This window comes from Haemorhous mexicanus, chromosome 5 (assembly GCF_027477595.1).
Source record: "Haemorhous mexicanus isolate bHaeMex1 chromosome 5, bHaeMex1.pri, whole genome shotgun sequence".
Lineage (NCBI taxonomy): Eukaryota > Metazoa > Chordata > Aves > Passeriformes > Fringillidae > Haemorhous > Haemorhous mexicanus.
In genome coordinates this window covers 46298502-46320564 of record NC_082345.1, presented here as the reverse complement: position 1 = coordinate 46320564, position 22063 = coordinate 46298502, and the positions used below count along the sequence as shown (strand labels likewise).

Genomic DNA, 22063 nt, shown 5'->3' with positions numbered 1-22063 from the left:
TTTAAGGACACCATGAATTGTTCCAACAAGCAAAACTACAGATATGAAGTCTAAAGTATTGTTTAGGTCTCAAAAAGTCAAAATATTAATTTAGAATCAATTAAGTTAAGAAGAAAGTAAACTTTGACCAGATATTCCATTTTGCTACTATTACTATCATCCCAGAATGACTTCACCTCTGTATCCCTACTTTCTTCACAAGTCTGCTCTTTGGAAAAGTTACGATTTAGGCAGAGATGCTGGGAACAACTCTGGAGTACTTAAATCTAAGATAAGCTCATCATATGGAAGGTGTATTAAGGTCAGCCTGGGGTATTCAAAGCAGACTGTGATATCTGTTCAGACTACCACCAACAACAACTTTATTTACTTCTCAGGCATTAAAATGATGCAGACAGAATTTAAGTGCACTCCATTTCACCTTCTGAAGGGTTAGGAACAAGGTAACAAATTTTTCTTTCCAAATATTTGCATGCTCCAAAATTTTAAAAACACTTGAACAAATTGGAGCAGATACTCTTGATGAGTGCTCACCTTTCTAGAAATCTGTCTTATCTTGAGTAACACTGGCCATTTATCCCCGCTTTGAGCAGTGTGAAACCTTTAGTTTTGTTTCTTTAAATGCACTGTCATTAAAAGACTCTACTACAGATTTCCAAATCCTAAACATCAAAGTTAACACTGTGTGACAGCTGGTGTGTTCCAAACTCATCACATTTACTCGTCTGTAACAGGGTAAATGACACAATTACCTGCTGTAATTACTCTTGCTGACAATATATTTTTCCTGGTGATTGGTCTGTGTGACTCAGAGCTACTTATCTTTGTCAGTCCAGTCCAAATCTCCATTTCCATGTGACTTGGACATTAACTTACAAAGTATTTATAAATTAGTTCAAATATCTGCCAAGACAGATATTTGGGATAGTATAAATTCATCTTTTATTGCATGATTAAGCAGTCTACCACTCTAATATTATTTTGCATTAGAAAATAACTATGCATGATTAAATTCTGTGCCCCATTCAAAGTAAATTGGAAGGGAGACACACTGAAACAGGTGAATATATTGAAGGAATAAAATCTAAATAAATAAGGACATTTATATATTTTTTTTAATGCTCATTCCTAAAGCAAAACATGAATTGAAAAACAAAAGGATAAAACATTTAGATACTTAATTCTAATTTATTTCTTGTGACAATTCTAAAGAACAGCTACAGAAGACAACAGTGACTTTTGATTTTGAGCAGTGTGAGTTACAGGCTAATTAAGCTAGCTTACTGCACGTGTTTTTTCTGGAATACCTTTTACTTTAAAAATATGAAATAGATAGAATTCCTTGCATCATTTCTCCAAATAAAATATTTTGGAGGATGTGAAAAGACTGCAGCATATAACAACAGAAATAAGGAGATAATGTCTTTTTGAGATGGTTTGGAAGCTTGTCAGAATTTAAAAATACTGTCAAAAAAACTCCTGTGAACCTTTTAGTTGGAGCAGCTTCCTATTTTATTGCCAAGCTTGTTGAGAGAGCTCTTGGTCCTTGATACAAACATTGATAATCCAAAGGTTTCTTTGTTATTTGATGAGGTGGCAGTAAGTCACTTTTTGCACAGCTGACTACATGAACAGTAAAGGGCATGGTTTCAAGAAGGTAAATTGATTACTGTTCCTGAAATAATTTTGATTTTCTGTTTTCTAGTTCAGTCTTGAAGATGCCACAACTCCACTAGCATTTTCTTAAAAAAAACCAATACAGAACAGTTCTGTGAGTTTTGTGTATTGATAATGTCCTCAGTAAAAATATCAAGTATCTTTAATCGACACAGTACTTTCAGAAACATTACCTCACAAAATGCAACTTCACTAACAAAAGTGAAATTTCAACCAAACCCCTTAGGATTATATTGTACAGCAGCACAACACAGACAGCAATGCTCCCCTTTGTAGCAATGTGATTTTTTTCAAGTTACTGATGATGATTTCACTGGCCTCCCTTGGGGCATTAGCAGATCACAACCCTGAGGATGGCCAACATATTATCTCAGTAGGTAGCATTTCTTCCTTCTTGTTGAGCTGCTCTTTTGAGTGGAGAGGTCTTGCCAAAGACTCTGCTGCCTTTATCCATTTACATGAGCTGGCAAACACTGACAGAGCAAATACAGGAACTGAAACCAGTTTTAGACAAAATCAGGGCAGAGGAAGTGAGAATTTGACCTGCACACTATGTATTCGTGCCTGACCAACCACAGCCTGGCCGCAGAGTCATCAGCACATTTCAGTGTGAACCAGAAGTTACATGCAAAACAAAAAATATAAACCATTCTTTGGGACTACACATAGGAACACAGACACTGGGTGAGTCAGTGATGCGGATAAATCCAGTATGTTTACTTTGTGCATTTCAAGGTAGACTTCAGTATAATTCTGTGTGCTAAGAAGGACTAGGAAGGATGCAACTCCTGCTGTGGTCAACGGGTCTCTACTACAAGAAAGCAGTTTGGTGGTCCAAAAGACTGACAAAAGGTAGCAGTATTGATAGAGAACTATTGCAGAGACAAACTGTCAAAGAAGATGACACACTAAACTGCAATGACTGACAGTATAAAACAGGAGTTAAGGAAATAGTCTTCCATTATCATAAAGCAGATTAATCTCTCATCAACATTTCATGAAAAACAAAGGACACTTCTAAGTTGTGTCAGGAGTCAGTGATTATAAGATTTGCCATGTGGCATGCAGTAGGAATCAAACTGTAAGGAATTAAAGGTTTCCATGCCCACAGATTGTCTGAACTGAAATAATTCAGAAATTCCTATCTATCAAAACAGGAATCTTCCATATTCATTCAAAGTAAAAACTTGCAACAATAATATTAGAAGAAAAGGCTTCTGAAGCCCTGGACAATATTAAAAAATATTATGTCTCCCCTTACCAGTGTTGGAAGTTAGCTTTCTTACCCTCTGTCTTTTCTAAAAACTGTGTTGTCTTTGATTAGAAATGTTTTTTGACAGCAGAATGCCAAAAGACAGACATGATACCCATGTACTGCCAGCAGTATCCACTACCCTGAAACCCCAGCTAAATGGTATCATGGCTATAGACAACTTATTTTACTGTGAATGTGTAGGAAACCACTGACTTCAACACAGTATGATCACATAACCTTAAATAACCCCACTGTTCCTTTTTTAAAAACTCTCTTGCTTCATGCAGTAGCTCCAGTCTCTCACTGACCTTGGCTGGAGTCCCTCTGAGAGCAGGCAACACTCTCCCAGCATGAGGCAATCACCAGCTGGCTCAGACATGATAGATGTGAGCCATCCAACTTCCCTCACTTCTGGCTTGCTCAGTGAGACAGCAGCAGATTCCCATCTCCCGAGCCAGAAAGATCCTTATGACTTCAAACAAACTGTCCTCAAGGCTGCCTACTGTGTCTCCTGATCTTTACAGTCTATCTGTCACAGCCTGTGATCATCCACGGGAGGAGGTCCAGCTGTGAAGGGATGTCATGCTGCAATGAATCAAGGTCTGGGCTGGATCTGCTAATCCTGTCGTGGTGATTGCCTCGCACCCGTAAATAGATAACTGACTTGGGTCCAGCTGAATTCTTGACCTCTGTTGATTAGAACGTGAGCTTAGACAAAGAGATGTACATTAGGGTGTCTTAATTGCAAACTAAATGCCACCTCCTGCGTCAATTCAGTAAAATTCTAACATAAAGAGTCAATGTAATTACCTTAGGAATTAATAATTCATTTAGTGCTGCATGATTTGTCAGATTTTCTATTTTTTACAATATACTGTGTTAATTTTGCTATACTCCTACGCTTCTACTTTCCAATCATATTGTACTGACACAGCACTAACTGCACTGTAGAAGCTGGCAAGGGATGCCGAGTGATTGAAAAGCTGTAGAGCACTTCAGAACACTGAGAAAAATTCGGTACATTGGATGTCTGTCCTAATGCTATGATATAAATCTTAAGCACCATCAATGCTTGGAAATATTGTAATTTCAATTTTTTACATTAAAAAAAAAAAAGGTTTCACTCTTTTCTGAATTAGTTGTAAGCTGAGTATATTCTCAAGATGATATCTAGAACTCCTTTAATATATTGAAAAATTCCTCACTGCACAAAGAATGCAAAATAAATTATTCCTTGTAGAACAAAATAATCAATTCTGATGTATGCTTCTGCAGAAAGATAAATTTTAAACTGAATACAGAAATTGTAGAAATGCAAAATAGAGACTGCTTTTGATATAATACCCCTTACCAACCTTTGCTCCCAAGGCCAACAGGGAATCCATGCTATATAATGCATTGATAGATACATAGATAAGCACATACACGCACACATACATATAGCAAATATTTATATATATATTTAGTAAAAAAATTATTTATGTAAAAGAATTAAGTATGCAGTACCAAAATTCATGCATTCACATCTTTGTCAAGGGAATACATTTTCTGTTTAACAACTCAAATCGTGTTCTACCAAGGACCATTTAAAAATGAGTTGGATTTTGATCAGCTGAGAAATCCATCCTGCTATAATTGCATAGCCAGATGAACAGTTGTCATGAACTGGGTCAGTAACCAAGGAGAAGATGGGACCTAAAAATTATCCTTTAGGAAAAAAAAAGTTCTCATTCCAAGTTGAAACAGACTTCAAACTAAGTTGCCAAGGATAACCTGATTCAATCCAAATAAAGCATAATTGAGTTCAGTTGTATAAGATAGAGCAGATATATAAAAATTACTTGTGTTGTTATCTTGGTAATGTGGTCGCATAGCAACAAGCTCAGTCTGAGCGATCATTCCTTTATTAGCTTTGTGAATTATCGTACCGCTAGAAAGTGGATATTGGAGAGAATTTATCCTCAAAGAAGATTGAGAGCTTTGTGTAGGCTGACATACTATAAAGCAGAATGGAAACTGGGCCAAGTAATAGAAACCAGAATCAAATAGGCTTTGAGTTAAAAAGGCTCCATGCACACAAGCTGACTTCTACAGTGCTTATTACTAATAGCAACCCTGACGTTATAGCTGGACACCATCGCCTCTGAGGAGTTTGCATTGCTCTGTGTGATAATGCATGTACCCATTACTTCTAACATAACTGGGGTGGGGTGTAACCAAAACTGGAGATGGGGAGACAGATGGTTCATTTGCCCACATCACATATTCTCCAGCGGTTTGCTGACTAAAACATTTCCTCACTCGAGCCGTACAGTAGAGTGATGTTACAACCAGCCCCTGTTAGTATGCTTGTTTATTGCTCTGTCCCTTGCACCATACTGAGCAATTATTCTGCTTTTTTTTAAGCACTGTCAATGCACTCAGCTTCTCTATAAGCTGCAGAACTTGAGGAAAACTGGAATGTTGCTGAATTCATCAAAAATAAGTCAAGGGAAATAAAAAGGAAGAAATTAGCTTTTTTATTGTTATCATGTCTCATATTACAGCATTTTCATGTAGCCAAGTTGGGACACGATAAGCCTATGACTCGTCTGAGGTAACATTCTATTTTTTAAACTTCTTTGCAGCAGTGAAGGGTAAAGGGCACACATTAGTGCTGAATGAAGTTGAGGCCATATTTAGTCACTTATTAAAATGTGGTCTCATTTACCCAAGTACTAAGCACTATGACTTCTTATTATCTTCAGGAAGACTTGTGGATACACTTGTGTGTCTGAAAAAGCAGGCAGATTTTATACTTTAACTTAGGACAAGCATGCAGCTTTAAACAGAAGACGGATGACTTCATTCAGCTCTGGATTACTTCAGTCTTACCCTAGCTTTTGTCTGTGGAAACTCAGAAAACCACATTACTCTTAGAAGAGGTTAGTGTTGGTGCTAAAACACAGCACATGCCTCACATGTAAGCTAGATTTATCATTTTAAATAAATAAAGGTATTACTTTTCCTTTTTCAGAAATCATTTGTGGGATCTGAAATGTTCAGTCGGAAAAAAATAGCTAGCAATACATGATATTGGAAAATACCCACACTTCACAGGTAGCTGAAATCCTACCAATGTACACTGGTACAAAACCATTTTCCATCCCACATCAGAACCCAGAAATGAACTTTTCCTGAACACGTGAATTGATATGTGCTCTAGGGAATAAAGATGCATTTTACCTTCAGCATTCTCACAAGAAATTCAACAAAACTTTTTCTCAAATCTCCCTTCTAAACTTCACTTCTACTGCACAGTATAGAAAAAGTATGAGATTTCTCAGACTGTTTATGTCCCAAACAATTGATGGATTTATAAGTAAAAAATAAACCAATGAAATCTGAACAGAAGCCCAGAGGCAGATGCACTTTTATGAACTTGAATTTCTAGATGCCAAGAGGAATCATTTTTCCAAAGTGTGTCAGAGTACTATGTTAATAAAAAACTCCATGTGACAGGGACTGTATTTCCCCTCAAAAATAAATGTAGCTTGCAAGAAGCAGAGGATAACAACTGGGCAAAAAGCTGAAGTCCTGATAATCTGGTCATCTGAATTACAAATGATATGAGTTGTAATTCCAATGAAATTGCAGGTCCTTATAACTGGAATTTTAAAGTCCTTCCAGATACCAGACTGCTGGTTCCCAAAGTGGAGGAATCTGCACTTAGGGAATAAGGATGGGCTGCATTTGCACTGCAAAGACAGCACCACTGTTTTCTCATAAGCACCCTCAGAAGAGTTAGATTGTAAAGAAAGCATTAATGAACAAAAAGGAGGCAAGACCCAAACTTTGGCTACACACTATTTGAAAAAAAAAAAAAAAAAAAACAACCAAAAAAGGAGCAAAATACCAAACTAAAAGGTATCTTTCCTAAGCACAGACATCACTAATGGCATTAGCTGAAATCCAAGCAGATGTGTAGGTTGTTTATAAGTTACAGCTAGAAGAATAGAGCCAAACAGGAGAGCTTAGGAAAGACACAGTTTTGATTGCTATGGGCAAAGCAAATGTAAAATAAATCCCACTGATGTAGCCAGTTGGAAAACATTAATGGCTGCATGGGAAACATGGCAGAAAGGTGGACAAAAGAGTATCAGACATGTGAGAGCTGAATGGGCAAAGCATGGCAATCAGTTGTCTATGCATTATGTCAAGGTGCATTTTCTCAGTCATCCCACAGGATCATTAGGGAGTAAAGAATATGGGTCAGACTTGAAAAATTAATGTCAAAGGGTACTGGCCACGTATCTGCAGGCCAGTACTTTCCCCTACATGTTCCTCTTACTATTGTAAACTCCCAAGTAATTATTAATTAGTACTACTGTTATTATAATCCCTACTTTACGCACATTGTTATGCAGCTAAATGTGTAGTTTTCTCCTTAAATCTTTTCCATATGTCAAATCAATCTCCCCAGACTCTTAATTATTTTAATGTTGATCTTGGAATTCCTTCCAATTTGCAACAGATTTGTGATTTAATTTGATTTGCAAAATACGCAGAGCTGCCAGTACTCCCAAGAATTAACATTTCAGGTGTCACTCAACTTACTACAACCATGTTTCTTGGTAATTTATGTGAAAACTATTATTAGATTTCAGTTTACTGTAAGAGGCTATTGCAGCAAAAAAATTAAATGCTTCTGAATGCATTGACACCATTTTCAGAAAAATGTTGTTAGGAAAAATCTCTGAGACTCAGAAAGACACGTAGGCTGGGGCAGAGAAGAAGGGAGGTCCAGCTGGATACAGCTAGTTATTGCCTGGTGAATTCAACATACTCCTCATTGCTTTGAGTAGGTTTTTCCATATGACCAAGTCAAAAAGGCCAAAGACCAAAGCTGTGTGCTTTGAGCAACAGATCTAGTGGAAACTGTCCCTTCCCACAGCAGAAGGGTGGAACTTCTGACTAAATGGTCATCCAAGTCCCTTCCAACCCAAAACCATTCCATGATTCCATGATTCTAAAGAACTACTTAATCTCTTCTATTTTGACTCTGAAGAAAAACCCCAAATGTACCCAACAGAGAGATGAGATGTTATATAAAAATCCTTCACCAATTTCTTTAGAAAACAAACCCAGGAGCACAATCACAATGGTACCAGGCTATAATGCACAATAATGGCCTCATAGACTTAAAATCTCCACTTGGTTTGCCAAATCTTCTGGCAAAAAATCAGCATGACTTGGCTAAAATTAAAATTAAAAGGAAAGACAAAATAATCTGAAATAGATTGACAATAGTGGTTATAAAAAAACATTATATGGTCTGCAGACACTTAAAACACGTATGTGAGCATCCAGCTTCACATGCGGCAGTGGTCTCGCACAAAAATGGTCATCGTTGCTGATTTGGCCAGAGCATGCTTGGAAGAAGTAGCCCACAATTTGCAACATGCCTGGTGTGCTTTTAATAATTAATTCAGTTAAGAATTCACATGTATTTTTCTGCCAAAGTACAGCACAATTGCAAAGTCTTACTGGTGTCTGGGTACAAAGTTGTAGATTACTCACTTCTCTCAAAATATCCCCCAAAACTAAACCCTAACAAACCACAAAACACCAACAGGAAAAAACTACCAGAAATATGTAATACATCATTTCATAAACCCCAGAAAACAGCATGTACAAACATTAATTCAAAGATTCTGTATACTAACACTTCATATGCCCTTCTTCCAGACAGTCGTTTATCATCTTGCCCAGACCACAGGCACAGGGAGAACTGAATATATTGTCCTAGGGTACTCCTGGAGAGCACCCACACTTGCCCCCCCAGTACCACCAAATGTGAAACATGAGACAGCCCCTGGGGAGGAGGTCTCTGAGAGGGTAACATCAGCTGCATTACCTCACCCACATCATCTCAGTGACTCCAAACCCCAGGAGAGGCAGAGCACACTACCAGCACTTCCATCAGAGAAACCTCCCCCTTTTATGGCAAATGGAAAGCAAAAAAAAAAAAAAAAAAAAAAAGTTGGCCCATGATTTTGCACATGAACAGAGCCTCAAAAGTTATCTGACTTGTAAGATCTCAGAGATCACAGATCTCAGAAGATCTGTGGCTTCTCCAGAGCAGGGAATGCACCTTCCTCTGCCTTCATACAGTCTCCAGAGGAGGCACTAAGTCTCACAGGGTCTTGCGTCTTCTGTTCCATTCCTTCTGGGTTACTTAGTTAGGTGAGTGGTCCCAATGGAGACAACTAAAGACAATTGTTGAGACTAAACACGATTGACCATTCACTGTGGCTGGTATGAGCCACAGTGTGAAAAAGAGAGCTCTCATCTCTCATTTCCTAACCTCTCCCATAATAAATTGTGGAGGAAAAGACATCCACTATGCTGCTCAGAGCAATGCTACCAGCTGCAAATTACAAAGCAGCCTGAAAGACTAGAGGTGACACTGGTTTCTTCCTTGTTTCTAGAAGTAAAACTTTCTTTTTTAAAGCCAAGAAAACAGTACATGCATTTCTGTAATCCCATGCAAAGTAAAGATGTGAATATTATTATTTTCAGAAAATAATTAAAGCATCCTGATATGATCCCAGCTAACAGTGATGGTGCAGCAGCATACTAGTGCACATGTAAAACTACCCCAGCAGAGACTCATGCCATTATCTACCTTCCTTCCCCTGGCACAACATCATTACATTCCAGGCTCTGGAAAGCAAAGTGGAAGGGGAATGAGAGAGGATATCATTGTAGGATACCAAAGCATGGTAGCCCAGGGCCTATTTTTATGATTTTAATTTGCAGTTTGTGCACCCATTTGGCATATGGGTGCAACTTAGAAGTCGTCTCTCCTTCTCATAGCTATGATTGATTTCTGAACATAAAAATCAGTCATGAACAACAGTTTTCTGTATAAACATGGTTGTGACTAACTCAATCTAACCCTGGGAATCTTGGTTCTGCTATGAATACAAATACCAATACCTGAAATTGATGTCTTCATTACATCTTTTCTTGTGAAAATAAAAATGTAATTCAGATCTACTGTAAAACTCGCAATAAACAAAAGAAACTGGAGCTGTTTTGGAAGCAGCTATGGGTTGTCTAAATCAGTCTTTTGTGTGCACGACTCTGACAGAGATAGATAGCACAGATTTCTTTTCAAATGTCTCCTACAGGAGAAAAACTCTTCAATGTCACTGATTTTATGGCTCTTTTCTGTTTTGATCAATGACTGCTAAATTATATGTACGTTCATAGGATAGAACAATAAGGTATGTTAGTCTGCCAGCAAGTTGTGGACACCACCTACATCATAACCTGCCTAATCAAGGTCCACACACAATTTTTCAACATCTTCCTGGGATTCAGCTATCCTGTGCAAACAATGACATATTAATGCCAAGTTACAGAACATTTTTTTTCCTGCTCAGTAATATTCCAAAGGATGTGTTACCAGAGCTTCCTCTCCAGTTTATAGTGGCAGCTATTTTAGGCACAAGTATAATTCCATAACTGAATTCAATTACACAGCATTACAAGAAACTGTGACCTGAAATATATTTTTAAAATTTTAATACTTAGTAACACAAAGGGTCAATTGTTGCTTGTTTGCCCTATTCTTGTTATTCCTGAACTGGATTAAAAAACAGCCTCCTCCTCAGTTTCCTTGATATTTCAGTGGCAAGTTAAACCTAGAATTGCCAATAAGGGAAATCTCTATTTGCTTGCTAAGAACTTCAGACTCTGTAGAGGGGAAAAAGAGGGTTGAATAAATAATACATTTACTGCAGACATTGACAAAATTCAAAGTGCACTGGACTCTGTACATGAGTACTGAGAGATTTGGACAGAAGTGCATACTATATAACCTCACCAACACAGTCCTGAATATCTATTAACTTAATTAATGAACCAGTGCCTCCACCGGAGATGCTCACACAACAGTTGTGGAACCAGAAAAAATAATGCAGTTATTTTGTGACATGCACACTTTATGATCTTAGGTTGCCATTCATTGAAATTCTATCATCCAGCAGGGACTGTATCCTCAGGGTTACCTGTATCCAAAATCCAATATGTAAAATTTAACTCCAGGAAAACTCCAGGTCTCAAATAATAGTAGGTGGCATTGCTCATATATACAGAGTCTTTGACAGGCATATACAGCATGACTTACAAATCAGATGGCCTAGCAGGTCTTAAGATTTGAAATCTTACAAAACTTTTTCTCTAATTCCCATTTTTTAGCATTGACTTTTCCCAGCTTGATCAAGACAAAGGTGGAAAATAAATAATTCATTTTTGTCACCCATCAGGCTGATTTCACAGAAAACTATAATTTACAAATGTGGAACCACATTCAGTTTGGAGTGTGGGATCTAAAATGGATTTCTAACACCTTTTACAGAAGTTTGACTCTCTAGAGCTCTTAACTACTCTGTATTTCAAAACATATGTTTCAGCAAGTATGAGGAATGCAATGTGAGGACCCTCAAGAACTACCTTTATTATATTTATAAGCACCCAATGCCCCTGCAAAGTTGGTGATGCTTTACCATTTGCAAAGTTCAATCAGAACAGCAAGTTAAGGGAAGCCAAGCAGAAAAAGCATCACACAGATTTAGATACAGTTAGTCCTAAAATAATCCCAATATTCACACTCAGGAGGTAGTGAAACAATTTCTTTACTCAGTGGAGAGTGTGGAAAATGTAAGAGAATGATCAGAAATATACTGGCTGCTTCAGAAAGAACCTGCTGTGGGCAAGCTTTATAACTTGGGCCTTCAAGAAGTGGGCTTCCCGCAGTAAAACAGTGCTTGGCAATGTATGAGAGGAATAACAAGTACAGGTAAGACAGCATTCACAAAAATAACATTGATGTGATTTGACATCCATGTCCCTGAGTGTTGTACATGTTTGGGCAAGGAAATCATACCAGTTCATGAAGGAGCTGTTTCTGTACCAAGACATATCATTGATGCTAAAAATCCAAGACACAATTGACAGAACAAAATCAGAAATTAACTTCACAGTGTTGCCTTCACATTCCAAATACTCTCATACATTTATAGCCAATTTCTGTTAGATAATAAGAACTCCAAGAAAGCTTTGAAAAAAAGTAGCCTTTTATAGAAAAAGCTAATTTGTTACCGTGTGCAAACAAAACAGGGCTACTATTTTTTTCACTGAGTAAACATGTCACATCATTGATTCATATTTTCTTTATCTATGTTATAGGAAAAAACACAGGAACACTTAGAGTCAGCCTAGGTCTGATACAGAAGGTTGTTTTAGATGCCCAGTGTTCATTCCATAACCCCAAATTACTTTGCAATAAAAGAAGAGTAGAAGACAGAAAGTCACTATGAACCAAACACGTCCCCTGGCAGTAAAGCAAAGAGGGAAGATACAGAGCTAAGACTGACCATGTTGTCCAGTGGCTCAAGGCAAGCAGAACTCCTGCCCTCTGAACTTGGGAGAACTGAGACTGGAGAGTCCAGAATGAGGACACAGCAACTCTTAGTAACTCTTAAGCAAATTTAACTCCATCCAAATTTTGCAGAAGAGTTGCTATACTCCAAGAGAAGCCGTACTGGTGTGGGACATGAAAACCAAGTAAAACAGCACTATTTTCACTCGCCTATTTCCCTCCTCGGTCTCCTCCCTTCACCTTTTTAATAGCACCCAAAACAGTGCAGACCCATTAGACAATCCAGCCTACTTTACAATTTCAGGACAACAATATGACCTACACATAATCTGTAAAATTCATTAGCTTTCCTGTACCAGCTTTTGATGTTTATTCTGTTAATATTATGTCTGTTAATATTATGTCATTTAGATGTTCTGTGACTCCAACAAAGATTAACTTTGAAAGAATCATATCAGTACTCCTAAATACCACCATCCTGTTATTTCCTTCCAGAAACACAGAGCTCTTACCTGTGCACGAATAATCATCAATGCGGATATACCCAGTTTTGCAGACACACATGAAGGATCCCGGTGTATTTACACACATGGTGTTCTCACGACAGTAGTGCCGTCCTTCAGCACACTCATCAATATCTGCGAACAAGGCAAAGAGGAGCACAAGTCAAATTCAGCAGTTATTTTTTGCAATCTCTCAATGCACTGCTGTTCACTTCCATCAGTAGTAGGCTAGACTAAAGAGTTATTTAAATGCCAGTGCATTTTGGAAAGCTTTATGGCTTTCTCCTTTTAAAAAAAACTGCTTGAAGTATTCAAACAAGAGAGGCACCATGAGTTTCTGTGAACAACTGTTAGTGGAGTTACAAAGAAGATTACACTGGCTTACATCTTTCCTTTTGAAGTACCTCGGATGTTACTTCTATGATTTAAATAGAACAGGGGGAAAAAAACCCATAGTTCCAAACAGCTGAGCAATGACCTCAGCACTGCAATGGCATCCATCACTGCACTCTGTGCAGTCACCTCAGTCACCAGTACACAAAACACAGAAATATATGCAAACTACATGCCTTTGATCTAACAGGAACTATTGTTTAGGAAGAATCTGTAAGGAACATGGTAAGATCTGAAAAGGCCCTGAAACTTAGTATAAATTTCTCTTAAAACAATAAAGTAGTCATTCAGAATTTTTAATATATTTAAACACATGTATCTGTACCTGCAAATATCTACATGCATATGTATATAGATACATATACACATCGTACCTGAAAGGAACTTGTGAGAATCTCACTCGTATAAAGATCTGCTTTGACAGAACAAAATGCAACTTGATAAAATACTTGTTGGGGCAGAACACCTGTTGCAGAATAAGGTCCTAGAGCAAACTCCAAACATAAATGACTGTAGGCATGGAATTCAAAACTTAATTTGTTTTGGTACTCTCTTGGGTTTCAAAATTAGACGTATTTCTTGTATCAGGTTACAATTCAATGGTAAGACAGAGAAAGCACTACAAATAACAAAAAATCTTCTGCATAGCATTATTATACTGTAAAAAAGAAAAGCTATATTAATCTGGAAGTGCTCAGTAGCACACTGTTCCTGTAACAGTAATGATAAAGACATCATTACTGAGATGCTCAGCACACCTATTTCTATTGCCATGCAATGTGTCACTGAACCTTGCTACCAAAGTATGCTAAAAACCAGATGGGTGGATTGATGGCTTGGTTTCTTTCCTGCTCATCAGTTTTGATTTCTTTCTTGTTATCATTGATGTTTATAGGTCTCAGAGTTGAAAATAAAATCTCTGTATGGAAAAGCATCTTGTTGCGGAGTCTAGTGATAACTCAAGACAAAAGACTGTATATATAAACTCTAATCAGGGTTGATTTCTTCGTGTTGTGATGCTAAATATCAGTATTATAAACTCCTGCACTTTGCTCCTGCTTAGGTTGTATGCTTATCCCTCATTTCTTATCTTACCTGTGTCTTTAAACAAACAGGAATTTACCAACTGCACTCATTAACTGCTCTTTTCTTCCCCCCCTTTGCATTCTTAGAAGATAATTTGCCTTCCTGTACAAAACAGCGCGATGCACTGAATATTAGTGACTCTGTAGTAAGTTCCTAATTTCATTCAGTTTTGGAAAAAATTTTCCACAGGTTCTCTGCCCACGGGATTCTGCTGGAGAAGCTGGGGGCAGTTCACTGACAAACACGAAGGTGTCCACAGCAAAAAATTTCATGGCTGATGTACTTTGGCTGGTTTCCTTCCCTTTACCTTGTAAATTCTGCAGGCATGAGAGAATCATAGGTGAATTAAGGTGCTAGTTTGGAAAAGCTAATCTCACAATTTTTATGTACATGTGTACTTGCACAAATGAGCATGCATTTACAGTGAGCATACTAAGGCTCCAAACACATTCCGTGAACTTCATCTAAGAACACAAAAAAAAAAAAGTGAAGCTATCACAAGACTACCACAGCTGGTTTTGTACAGAGAGTGGAACAGGGCACAGATCTCTCAACTTACAGATGTTCTACAGAAACACAAGCATGCTGTTCAGAAAAGCAGTCAACAGTTACAACATATGACTCAGCCTCTACAACAAATGATGCAACTTGTGTCTTTCATAATTCCAGCTAACAACTCCATATTAAATTAATTGTGTTGATTTATATTTAAGTAACTACATCAGTCTTCAAGTAATTAGATGTCTTATGTTCTCAGCATCAACAGACTGCCTAGAAGCCAGCTCTGGCACCCTGAGAAAATTCTACTTAAAAATCCAAAGCCTCAGAACCATTAAATATAACTTTCTGAAAACTATAATGATTGCTTTGGAAGGTAAATAGCCACAGGAGACCCAAAATGCCAACAGCTTTTATTTTTCAGGGAAAAACTTAAAGCTCCTTTGATTCAAACCTCTTAATTCAGAAATGCTCTAAATAAAAGCTTTCACTTTGCCAACATACCACATATTGAGATTTTGGAAAATGGTTTATTTATAATCATCTTTTTTTCCCAAACCTTGCTTGTTCATCTGATAAAAAAAAAAAAAAGGGGAAGAAAACCTGAGCAGATGTGGGTTGACTTAACTTTGAAGTGCTCATTTGGACAAATCTGATGTAAAACTGATTTGCAAAGAAATTGCTCACATTTTTTAAATGTTCACTAAACTCAAAATTCCCACCTAACCCTCTGTTATTGCTACTACCACAAGCTTATTTCACATTGGCACCTGAAGACCAGTGGACACACAGCAGATAAGAAGATGCATTTACAAACAATTTGCAACTTTAATACTAGATAAAGATAATTAATACAAAAAGGGTAAAATTACAGTCAAATGACAACTAGTCACAAAGAGACTTACCATACTAAAAGCCTGTAATTCCATTCCCCCTTTGGCACTCCACGTGTGAGCTTAGGTTAAGGTATTACAGATCAAGGAGTACTGAACTAGGGCAGGGAATGAGCCCAACATCTGTTGTCTTTCAAGGCTACCAAAAGAATAGCCTCTTCATCCTGTTTACTGGTTAAAAACACCAGTGTACCCAGTCATGGTGTAAGCCCAGGAGACTGCCAAGCCCGAGGCAGCCACTTGCTCACTCTCCAACCAGTGGGATCAGGGAGAGAATCAGAAGGATAAAAGACAGAAAACTTGTGGATTGAGATATGGACAGTTTAACAGGGAAAGTAAAGGCTGCACACACAGGCAAAGCAAAACCAGGGGTTAATTCCCTGCTTTGCAATGGCAGGCAGGTGCTCAGCCATCTCCAGGAGAGCAGGGCCCCATCACACCTAAAAGCGTCTTGGGAAGACAAACTCCATCAGTCCAAAAGTCCTCCCTTCCTCCTCCTTTCCCCCAGTGCATACACTGAGCATGATGGCACATGGTCTGGAATCTCCCTGTGGTCACTTTGGGTCACCTGTCCTGGCTGTGTCTCCTCCCAACCCCTCAGGCACTACCAGTCTCCTCCCCAGTGTGTCAGTAAGAAAAGCAGGAAAGGCCTTGGCTCTGTGTAAGCTCTGCTCAGCAACAACATCTCTATTATCACCGTGCTCAGCAAAACTCAAAAATACAGTCTCCTACCAGCCACTGCGAAGAAAATTAACCCTTCCTCAGCCAAAATAAGCATGCCACCTTTAGATAGAAATGCACAACAGAAAATCTTAAGCATTTCCATATCTAAGAAATCCTACAACATCTATCTTAATTTCCTTTTGCCAAAAAGCCTAGTTAGCATATTAATGCATATTCAGGTTTTACTGTTCAGCCAGTAAGATACTGAAGTCAGTTCAATAGGATGAATGCACCACTGCAATGGCTCTACACATTCAACAATAAAGACTTGTGTGCTTGAAGTCTGTGATGTGATACTGAGCCACCAGCTGTGATGTACTGACAACAGTGTAGTCATGGAGATCATCAACCTGCTCTGTTCCCAGTGGAACAGATAAAAGGGGCACCTCTGGGAAAACTGGTTAGTGCAAAAGTGTTTGGAATCTGCACTTCAATGATTTATTTATACTTGCAAAAACATCAAAAACAGAAAAAAAAAACCCTGAAAAACCTGCCTTTCTTTATTCCCCCAAGCACTCAAACAAAATTTATGCAAAATATATAACCGAAGAAAAGTTTCCCTGTATCCCTTTCTCCTGCACCCTAATGAGTTTGCTTCCCCAGAGTAAAATTCCCAGTTATATTTTGCAATCCCATTAATAAGAATAGAACTTGACCTGCAATCTATAAATCATTGTTGACTAGAGCTTCACACTAACAAACAAAGCCTCTCCTTAGCCCTCCCTATATACATCACTGCCTTTATCCACCACAAAAGCCTTCCAGAACAAATGAGTCTTGTCATTATCACTAAGTCAGCAATTATCAGCTGCTATGAGAAGAGGCTACTCCCAGAATAGAGGATCCTTTATGGAGAGTGTCCTGCCTCCAGCTATTTCCCTTAAAACTCAATAGTGTCTAACACCAGTGATCTTCCTGGTCACCCTTAAAGAGGTATATGGCAGCCAGGGAGATCAGTGGTGTTAGACACTATCAAGTATTAATGGAAGGGGTAAAACTCTTGCAGGATTTTTTGCAAATAACAAATAACATTAACTACCCAGGAAGAAAGGGAACAGGAACATTAAAAGCCTTATTTATAAAAAAAATTATTTCATAAACACACTAAAAATTACCCTGAATGCAAGAGCAGAGTAGATTAGACCTACAATTTAAAATAAAACAAATAAAACCCCTATGGTTTTTATGTTAATAAAACAACATATCTTCACAGCCTATAAATATCAAGCACCACATTTACCTGCTCAAGACGCTAAAGTTTTTTCACAACTCACACAACTTCACCAGCACAACTCCATCCTGATCCGATGGCTCTGCTGGTAAGAGCAAGGGCATCATCACTCCACTCCTGTGAAACCTGGGCCTCCTCACTGAGAATTCCAAGGATAGATACCAGTAACAATGATCACAACATAGGGTCTTTCAGGCCCTTAGCTTTATCACTACCAACCTGACTCATACAGAGAGACAAGCAGGGAAAGACTGAGACTCTTCTCTTGGCCCTGACCTAGAAAAAGGGCATCACAAAATCAGCAGATGCTACTCAACAATTAAGGGACTATGAAAATGAACAGTGACCGTTCACAGCAATCAATACCATCAAAAAGGTAAAAGAGGATTTAAAATCTTTACAGCAAACATCATCTGTTCTGCACCTGGAACAGGATCACAGAGAAAAAGAATTTCTGCCCATTTACTTTCTCTTCGTCATCCCTACCCCAACAAGTCCTACTTTTCTCACTTTCTACCTCTGATATCAAGCTTCTCTGCTGTTCTCCTCCTGCAACCACTTTCTACCTACATTTAGTCCTGTCTTCAGATTTTGCTCACTTTGTCTCTCCTCCTGTACTCACCCCATCCCTTCCCCCACCAGCTCTTACTCCTTAAAAGAACATGGCATAACTTTGAAGCAAGATCCCACCAGTTTACCCATCTGTGAAAGTATTGGGCTTTTGTATTTCCACCACCAAACACACTACCTTCCCAACTGCTCAAATGCTTAGTATGCTAAAACTTCATCACTGCTCTAATAAAAATATCCCCAGTGGGGTCTCTCATACTCCCTTGATCATATTTCCAAGCTCCTACTCTCTTCAGCTTCCCTTCATTTTCACCTACTGCCTGGTTTCAATATCTTGTGTGTTTTGGTTTCCATAACACTATCTTCTATGTGTCTGTTTTTGTATAAACCATTTCTCACTTGCCATCTAAGATGAAAAAATATCTCGGGGCTCTGGCACAGCCCTTGCTCCTCCTCCTCCCACTACTATTTCTAGACTCTCCATCACCTGTCAAGCCTATGGTTTAACTACTGCTGTTGCCTCCAGTCAGTCACAAAACAATCACTGCACTTTTGTCCTGCTTTGCTCTATCAAATCCACTGCAGCAGTTTTTACAACAGACATATTCCACAAAGGATGTAACCATCAACTTCAATCAAAATTGTGTATTTTTTCACATTATTTATTCCAGCTGACAGCACCACCATAGCTGTTATCACTCCTACCCTCTTTAGATAATTTTCAACTTTTTCTTCTCTTTATACCCTGTGCTTTTGGTGCTACCAGCAGACAGTAAAAAGCCTGGTCCCTACAGCAACATTATCAAGAGGTAACAAGTCTATGTCCAAAACTGTTTTCTGCTCTTGGGGAGTTTTATTACTTTTATTTTTGTCTACCTTTCTAGACCTGTGTGTCTCTCCTCCCCCAAAGAGAAAAGCACTAGAACCTAAGGAATCACAATTAATCTAGCTCTGTGAATCAACTATAAGAACATACTCCTCACCCTCAGTTAAAGCATACAAAAATTACCTCAAGCATACACAAAGACCAAGAAGAAAAGAGTAAAATAACCTTCCATTATTCCCACCATGCTGGTCCCAAAAAAGAACTTGGTCACTAACAACTCATGGAGCAATGTGTAGGGACAGTAAGAAGAATTGGGCAGTTACTAGTGTATATTGATTTTATTGAATTATTAACAGACCTGTAGAGAAACTGGGTGAGTTGGATTCTAAGTGTTAGCACTCTTGGTTAGTAAACTAATAAGATGTTGATGTACCTTAACTAAATTGATAAAGCACTAATTAGACGAAAAAAAATTCTAACTTTTGGTTTTTCGCACAGGGCATGTTATTTCCTAGCCCCTAACTAAACTGCACATTTAAAACATACATATTGTACACATCCTGGTTCTTTTCCCTTCATACTATTTTAAATCTCTGATCTTTGCTGAAGTTCATGATTTCTCTGTCCATCTCCTACAGCCTGTGAAGAGGCCATCAGGACAAAAAAAATACTTGAAATAAAAGCAAAGTCACTCAAGGTCTACATTCCTTGACTAAAGTTCTATAGAGCTTTGCAAGAACACAATACAACAATGCAGCATTTGAGAAATATCATTTTTAACAGTACAAAGAGTTTTTTTTATTTCAACTTGCCCCAGTTTTTGGAAAGGAAGACAGACTGTAGAGATAAAACTGTCCTTGTTAAGCCTGCAGTAGAAGATATTGCTCAACAGCTACTCGTGAATGTGAGACTCTTGGAAGAAATGGAAGTCTTTATCTCAGTCTTGTGAAAACATCACTGGACTCCACACAAGTGTAGTTTTAAAAATACATATCACAGGAAAATTTTGGAAACAAATACTGTCTGCCATCATGGAATATTTTACTTGGCAAACTGCATCTTCTTACTATTTAATAGCTTATAATTAATTCATATAATAGTGTACATGTGATGAAACTATATATAGTTATTTTTAAGAAGACATGAAAGCATCCCAGGGGGCCTTTCGTTAGGCTCCAAATAACTAGTCTGATACAGCTGCATACTGAGAATAAAAAAGATGTTGTATATGACTAATTAGTCAATTCTGAAAATCAGAACAACTTACTATCACTCCAGCTCACAATCCAACCCCCCTTCAGCACTGCACTCAGTTAGAAATATGTCTTTAAATCTGAATTGCAAAATAATGCATTTCTTTTTTTATTTAAGTATGACAACTTATCATTTTGAACTGTGAATGTCAAGAATTTCAAATACTTTTACTTGTCGTGTTTTTGTTTTCTCCTATTTTAAAAGGGTAATGAGGAGCATTAATATTTTTATTCAGATTACAAATATCTATTGGGTTTTTCTCAGGAAGACACAGCACAGATTGCACTGCACCAATGTATTTTCAAGCTCCCTATTGGAAGAGAGTAAAGACAGCACCTGTAAGCAGTGGTAAGGCCCCCATGTGTGGGTTAAACTGTGTTTGGGTCTAAACCATGCAGCATATTCTTGTGAGCTACCTGGTAGGTTACTGCCCCTTTTACAGAAAAGTGCTGATACCACAACTCAGCTGGCCCTCAAACTGTGCCAAACTAGTTACAGGTACCAGAAGAGATGCAAACACTGTGGCTGCTATTGCTTTGCACTCTTCATGAAAGAATATTTGTTTTAAATTCAGTTTGCCATAACGCAAGGCATTTCTGCATCTTTTTTACAACTCTTGGGAATTCATTGTTAAGAAATGTTGCACTTTTATACTGAGGTTTTAAAAGTTACAAAAGAAACCCAACCATTTGGCTGTGGGTACTTTTCACACAGCAAAAGCACCTAACTTTTCCAGTAGTCACCTCCCAGCAACAGTGAATGCTGGACCGAAAGTAAAATAAGAACAAAACTAAGGCCTTATTTTCTTTTCTCTTTTGCTTGCAGGTCAACTTAATTTGTATGGAAACTCTCACCTTAATTTCTCATCTGAAGACAAATTACAGCATATGTTTATATTGCAAGTGGAAAAGGGCTGCTCTCAGTGCAATAAAACCTCTCCTTACCAGATAGTAGTAGCAGAGTTTAAGAGTTTTCAAGAAGCTCCCTTCATATGATTAGCTTCAGCTGTTTGTTTTTTTCTGAATTGTAGTAAGATCATTCTCAATCCTGCCTATGGCTGGATGATAGAATCATTCCGAACATAATTAATGCAGAAGTAAACAAAATCAAGTAACACTGAATACATCCCACAATTTGTACACATACAAACTATCTCACTGCTACGAGGGACAACACAATCTGTACCTCAGTAGGAAACACAATTTATGAACTGGTGTCAGGGATACTGCTTCTGCACTGTAAGTTAGGAATAAACTTTATTATTTTCCTTAATTAAAGCTATAGCTGACAAGAAGGATTGGTCCCGCTCCAACACACTGACACATTAAAACTGCTTTTCTAATTCCCCATATTTAGATTTCTCACTAACATAATGATGGAAATAAGATAACAGTGCTTTTGATGAGAAAAAATATTAATAATTGATGATGCATTAATACTATTTAATATTAATATTTTATTTTAATATTAATACCATTTAATTAGCTTTTATAGAAATTTGGAAATAAAATTCCTCCATCCTGGAGTGAAACTTTTTCTTTCTGCTTGATTGGTTTCCCAACCCAACTCAAAATGACTAATACTAACTCTGAAAAACTGCCAGCTGATGGAGATGGAAATCTTTATTTCTTAACTATATGTGTGTCTTGGTTCAGGGCAAATTTGGGAGAGAACTCCCAAAGGGGTTCTTCTAGAAAAGCAGATTCAATTGGCCCCTCCTCCTA

The 22063-nt window shown here is 37.9% G+C and overlaps 1 protein-coding gene across 1 annotated transcript in view; it reads right to left on the bottom strand.

Moving 5' to 3' along the window:
• Positions 1 to 22063, bottom strand: part of NELL2 (neural EGFL like 2) — a 134630-nt gene that overhangs the window by 47761 nt on the left and 64806 nt on the right. Inside the window, exon 13 of the mRNA XM_059847045.1 lies at positions 12875 to 13000. Within this exon, the coding sequence (XP_059703028.1) occupies positions 12875 to 13000 (126 nt within the window). The remainder of the gene's footprint in view (positions 1 to 12874; positions 13001 to 22063) is intronic.